We start from the raw sequence: 5,969 nt of genomic DNA, 5'->3' as shown, positions 1-5,969 counted from the left end.
CTTGATCTTTCAGTATCCTCTGTAGTCTCAAAGAAGTTGAAAGAACTTCACTTGAACTTGAAGTCTTGATCTTCGGCAGTGGCACCGGCAAGCGGCAGCCACGGCAATAGATTGTAAGTTTTCAAAACCCTAACTTCAATTTTTTTTCTTCAATTTTTATGCTTGCTTTACTTCACCCAGAAATTGTATTCACCAATCACCATTGTAGTCTGTTCACTACCCACAAGAGCTGGATTTAGGCAGTATCTGCAGCCTGCGCTTCTTGCCTCTTGGCCCTTCTTGCGCTATGCTCTGTCACTGATCTTTATGTTTTCTCTTCTTGGGTTTCTTGAATTTCAGTGGATTTGAATTTTGAATGTGGTTAAATGATGTGAATGAGGGTTGAGAGAGAGAAAGGGTTATGCTTGTTGGGAATGGGTTATTCTTTGATTCACTGATTGCTTTTTGTTTCTTTTCTCTTCTTTTTTGGCAATTTCAAAGGTTGAACAATTATTTTTCCAAGTAAAATTCTATTTGTAATTGTATGGGTTTGAGAAACAGTGAAAAAGAGACATTCAAGTTGCATGTTCCAAGGTTATTAAATATGGTTATTTGGATATTATGGTTATTAAATATTGAGAATATTGGTTAGAATTTAAACATTTAATTGGAGAATTTGATACATAAAGGCTATTTTATTTTACAGAATGACCATGTAAATTTATTTGTAGATGATGGGAAAGCCAAATACAATACTTGAACTTTTCAAAAGGAAAAATGCACAAAGTTCAAATGCCAATGTTGGTGATACATCATCGCCAACTTCTGATATCCCAATTTCTGAAAATTCTCCTAAAAAACCTCGGAGAGTTGATGCCAATCAATTTGATATTAGTTCATTGGAGTATGATCCTGGATTGCGTCGTCAGATATGGGATTATGATGTTAATCAACGAGATGAAATTCGAAGAGCTTACATTAAAGCTGGTCCTTACCGACGTAATATCTCAAAGTACCCAAAATCTGGACAAGCAAATCACCTTCGTAGCTTTCAACCTTCGTGGTTCTTGCTATTTCCTACATGGCTTGAATATTCACCTGATAAAGATGCAGCTTTTTGTCTTCCATGCTTCCTCTTTAGTAAGCCATCGGGGCATCCTACGCAACGTGTATTCATTATAGATGGATTTAAGAATTGGAAGAGAGTTAGAGATGGAAAACATTGTGCGTTTCTCAATCATATAGGGAAAGATCCTAATTCATTTCACAGAATTGCTGAGAGGTCATATGAAGACTTGAAGAACCAATCTCAACACATACAAAATGTGTTTGAAAAAGCACTTCTGAACAAACTGCAAACAATCGACTGCAGTTGAAAGCCTCAATTGATGTTGTTCGAGTGCTTGCATTTCAAGGTGTTGCTTTTAGAGGTCGGGATGAAAGTGTGAGTTCAAAGAATCGTAGAAATTTCCTTAAAATATTAGATTTGACGGTTTCATATAATGCATAGATTTCTGAAGTGATAGCTAAAGCTCCAAAGAATGCCTCTTACACATCACCAACGATACAAAAAGAAATTTTACATGTTTTTTCAACCAAAGTGAAAGAGGCAATCCGTGATGAAATTGGTGATGCAAAGTTTTGCATAATTGTTGATGAAGCTCGTGATGAGTCAATGAAAGAGCAAATGGCTATAGTTTTAAGATTTGTTGACAAAAATGGCTTCGTGCGAGAACGTTTTTTTGGGCTTGTTCATGTCTCTGATACTGTGGCATTAACCCTAAAAAAATGTATATATTTTGTATTGTCTCAACATAGACTAGACATTCAAAACATTCGAGGGCAGGGATACGACGGTGCAAGTAACATGCGAGGTGAGTTGAATGGGCTACAAGCTTTGGTTTCAAATGATTGTCCATATGCCTACTACATTCATTGTTTTGCACATCGTTTGCAATTGGCATTAGTTACGGCATCAAAAGAAGTCATTTCCATTCATCAATTTTTTACCAATTTGAGTTCTATTGTCAATATTGTTTGTGCCTCATGCAATCGATTTGAAGAATTGCGGGTTGCTCAAGCTGCTGAAAATGCTTACATGATTGAAATTGATGAGATTGAGACTGAAAGGGGACTTAATCAAATTAGTACTGTACAACGGGCTGCAGATACTCGTTGGAGTTCTCACTTGAGATCAGTTTCTAATTTAATTAAAATTTTTAGTCCAGCTTGTGAAGTTATTGTTAAACTCATTGATATGGGAACTACTTCTTCCCATTGAGCAGAAGCAGATTCAGTTCATCAGGTAATGACTTCATTTGAATTCATATTCATCTTACATCTCATGAAATAAACTATGCAAATTACCGATCATTTATGTCAAGCTTTACAATCCAAATCTCAAGATATTTTAAGTGCCATGCATCTTGTTTCATCCACTAAAGCGTGTATTCAACAATATAGAGATGACAAATGGAATGTTTTACTTGCCAATGTGAAATCGTTTTGCAATAAACGCAACATAGATATTCCAGATATGAATGCTCGTTATGTTGCGAGACGAGGTCAAGCTCGCCATCAACAAGCCGACTTTACAATTGAGCATCATTATCGAGTGGATATTTTTTGTGCCGCAATAGATTCTCAATTGCAAGAATTAAATCGCCGGTTTAGTGAGGATGCAGTAGAGTTGCTTATTCTCGGCTCAGCTCTTGATCCTCGAGTTGCTTGTGCTTCTTTTAGAATTGATGATATATGTCGATTGGTAAACAAGTTTTATCCGCAAGACTTTACCGATCATGAAAAAGAACGGTTGGAAATAGAACTTCACCATTATGAACACAATGTAGTTCAACATACAAGTTTCCAAGGATTGTCAAATGTTTCTGAATTGTGCCAATGGTTGGTTAGAACCGGAAAATCAACTATCTATCAACTTGTTTTCCGAGTTGTTGTACTTTTGCTTACTCTTCCTATTTCTACTGCAACTACAGAACGAGCATTTTCAGCTATGAAAATTGTCAAAACTAGGCTTCGCAACAAAATTGAAGATGAGTTTCTGACGGATTCTCTGATGTTGTATATCGAAAGAGAAATTGCTGCGACATTTAGTACAGATTCAATCATTGATGATTTTCGGGATATGAAAACACGAAAGGTTCCATTTTGATAGGTGTTTGAGCTAAAATTTGAAATGCATTATGGAACAATTATTTATGTTTCTTTTTTTGGTTTATTTTTTTCGTTAAAACTGAATTGATGTCTTTACATATTAATTTGATCTTCAATCTTAATGTAGTTTTCATTCATGCTTTCACCATTACTTAACTATTTTAATATATTTTTCATTTCAATTAAAAAAAAAAGTAATTTATGCCTTAGCCTGGCCCCAGGCCATTGGACTTCCTGGATCCGTCCCTGGCACACCCCCAAACTTGAATTGAATCGCACTTGTCCTTGCAAAATAAGAAAAATAAAGACAAGTAAAAAGAACAAAGCACTAAAGATAAATAAAAATTAACTGAAAACACACTAAAACAAAATAAGAGGATAAACTATGGGGTGCCTCCCATGAGCGCTAAGTTTAACGTCTTCAGCCAGACGGTGGTACTTTAAAGTTGAAGCACCAATCTTTCCTTCTCTTGCACCAAAGGGAATGAATCTTTTCAGTTGCAAGATGCACTTCCGAGTGTTTATCGATCGGGGAGGACCACTCTAAGTTTTCTCAAACAGTTGCTCATCCAGTGGAGAATCATGAACTGGAATATAGTAAGAAGAAAGCTCAAGGAGCTTCTCTATCTAGATGTCCTCAATTTGCTCATGTGGTAGCTCTAATAGACTTCTCTCTTGGCCTCTTGGTTTTTCAGGAATAAGAGCTGATGTTGAAGAAATCTCAGTGCTCTCTTCTTTTACTTGATGTGGCTCTTGTGGAACGTTAGTTTGCTCCTCCTTCCCTTCTTCCAATTGATTATCAACCACCTCTTCACTCCTTAGTGTGATAGCTTGTACCTGATAATAGGTGCACTCTTCCTCCATGTAATGCTCATTAGGATTGGCCACCAACTGATTTTGACTCTCTTCTTCTTCTTCTTCTTCTTCTTCTTCTTCTTTAAGAGTATCTGATTTTTGCATGAGGTGGGCCTCCATCCATTCAAATGATTTCTCTCTTTCCTCCATGCGGCTGAGATGAGCTGCTACATGTTTTGTAAAGTATGCCCACTGTTTTTCTAAGGCAACAACTGCTTCTTCTAAGGCAGGCATTTTTGGAGGAGGTGGTTCTTCTTGGTATTGTTGAAGTGGAGAAGAATCTGAATGATCATATATGGGAGATCGCTCATCTTCTTGGTATTGTGGAGGCCAATAGGTGGAAGATGGCTCCTCTTGATATGCTTCTTCTTCTTTGAGACTATTGCTTTTCGGTTTGAAGTAGGTCTTCATCTCCTCAGATGCTTGCTGTGTAGTCTTAATCAATGTATTTATCATATCTATAAGGGAAGGTGGTCCACCCCGACATTGCTGTTGTGGAGCTGATTGAGAGGAATATTCATGGTCATAGAATTGCTGATATGAGTGATGTTGCAGTCTATGAGATTGTTCAGTATGAATTTTGGGAGCTTGAGCTTGCCATGAGAGATTGGACTGTTGGCTCCATGTTGGGTTACATAAATCAAAATAGTGTCCGTTCCCCGGTCTAGAATACAATGTGTTCTTATGCCCAAAAATTTTGTTAGAAATTTGTCTTATTGAAGGATATTCTCTAACATGGTGATAAGGATCGTGGCATAAAGAACATGGTCCATGGAGCATTGGAATGCCTCCCCACATATGTGAAATTAAAAATAAAATAACAAAAAATTAAAAAGGGAAGTTAAAAACAAAATTTAAAAAGAAAACTTACTAATATGCAGACTCGAATGACCCTACATGAAACAAAAGAAAAAATCAGATCTATACTTAGTGCAGTAACTATGCTGCTTTCTGGGTGTGCGATCGATCACACCGTGAGGTGCGCTCGATCGCACTGGTGTGCTTGATCGCCCAGGTTGGGCAATTGAGTGCACCTCCAGAGGCAAAACAGGAATTGCGGGAAGCACTAGAAAAATAGGGAAATTTAAAACAAAAATAGATTAAAGGAAAAAAACCAAAATTGAAAATTGAAAAGTAAAATAAAACAACTAAAGGAAATTAATTTTAAACAAAATTTGCCACAATCCCCAGCAACTGCGCCAAAAACTTGTTGTCACAATTACCTACCTAAATTAATAGGCAAATAATTGGATGTTTTACCCGCAAGCGCACGAGGTCAACACAGTAGTATAGGATGCAAGTACGGGGTCATTCCCACGAGGATTGCTAAATTTTGCTTAAAATCAGTTCCAAAAGTAAAATAAAACAAAGATTCGTTTTGAGTTGATAATGATAAAAAGGTAGGGTTTTGACATCCAATACTAATTATATTTAGCTAATATATCAATATGCCAATGTTTTGATCATGTTATGAATATCTAATGTTTGTCAACCTAAGGACATTGGTGTCTACTCCTTAAGCTATTGATTTTCCTAAGCAAAGAATTAGGCATGGGTATCTACTTCAATTTTTTTCTTTCTTAAAGGATTTAGCATAGGTGTCTACTAAGTTGTTCTTCAAGAAAGCATAAAATTGTGGAAATCGACAAACACATGAGGCATAGGGCATGGGTGTCTACTCCCGGTTCCCCATGTTGATTAACCCAAGAACTGATAAGTGATAAAATATTCATATTTTCAGCCCTTAACTTGCATGTTTTAATCATTTGGTTTTGGTTAATTAGGACATTTTACTTCCTTTTTGTATTTTCATTGTTTTATAGGCTTTTAGAAGAAAAGAAAGCATTTCTGGAAGAATTATAAGCTTAAAGGGCAAATTGGGCAAACCTAGAAGATATGGTTGACCTTAGCCAATCATGGTTAAGTTTAATCAAATAGAGGAAAGGATCAATTCGGAATTTCTC

General features: G+C 36.5%; 1 protein-coding gene across 1 annotated transcript; it reads left to right on the top strand.

Moving 5' to 3' along the window:
* Nucleotides 1-713: 713 nt before the first annotated feature.
* On the top strand, nt 714-2,260 carry LOC132167413 (uncharacterized). Its single transcript, XM_059578384.1, has 3 exons — nt 714-1,148; nt 1,352-1,423; nt 1,490-2,260. The coding sequence occupies exons 1-3, from the start codon at nt 714-716 to the stop codon at nt 2,258-2,260; spliced, it is 1,278 nt and encodes a 425-aa protein (XP_059434367.1).
* Nucleotides 2,261-5,969: the final 3,709 nt, after the last annotated feature.

The sequence above is a fragment of the Corylus avellana genome, chromosome ca1, assembly GCF_901000735.1.
Source record: "Corylus avellana chromosome ca1, CavTom2PMs-1.0".
NCBI lineage: Eukaryota > Viridiplantae > Streptophyta > Magnoliopsida > Fagales > Betulaceae > Corylus > Corylus avellana.
The sequence above is the reverse complement of the archived record's forward strand: the minus strand, read 5'-3'. Positions and strand labels throughout refer to the sequence as shown.

Coding starts and splice junctions, on each gene's coding strand:
- LOC132167413 (XM_059578384.1), top strand. CDS start 714: ATGGGAAAGCCAAATACAATACTTGAACTTTTCAAAAGGAAAAATGCA. Junction 1,149..1,351: donor CGGGGCATCCTACGCAACGT/GTATTCATTATA, acceptor AATCGACTGCAG/TTGAAAGCCTCAATTGATGT. Junction 1,424..1,489: donor TTAGAGGTCGGGATGAAAGT/GTGAGTTCAAAG, acceptor TATAATGCATAG/ATTTCTGAAGTGATAGCTAA.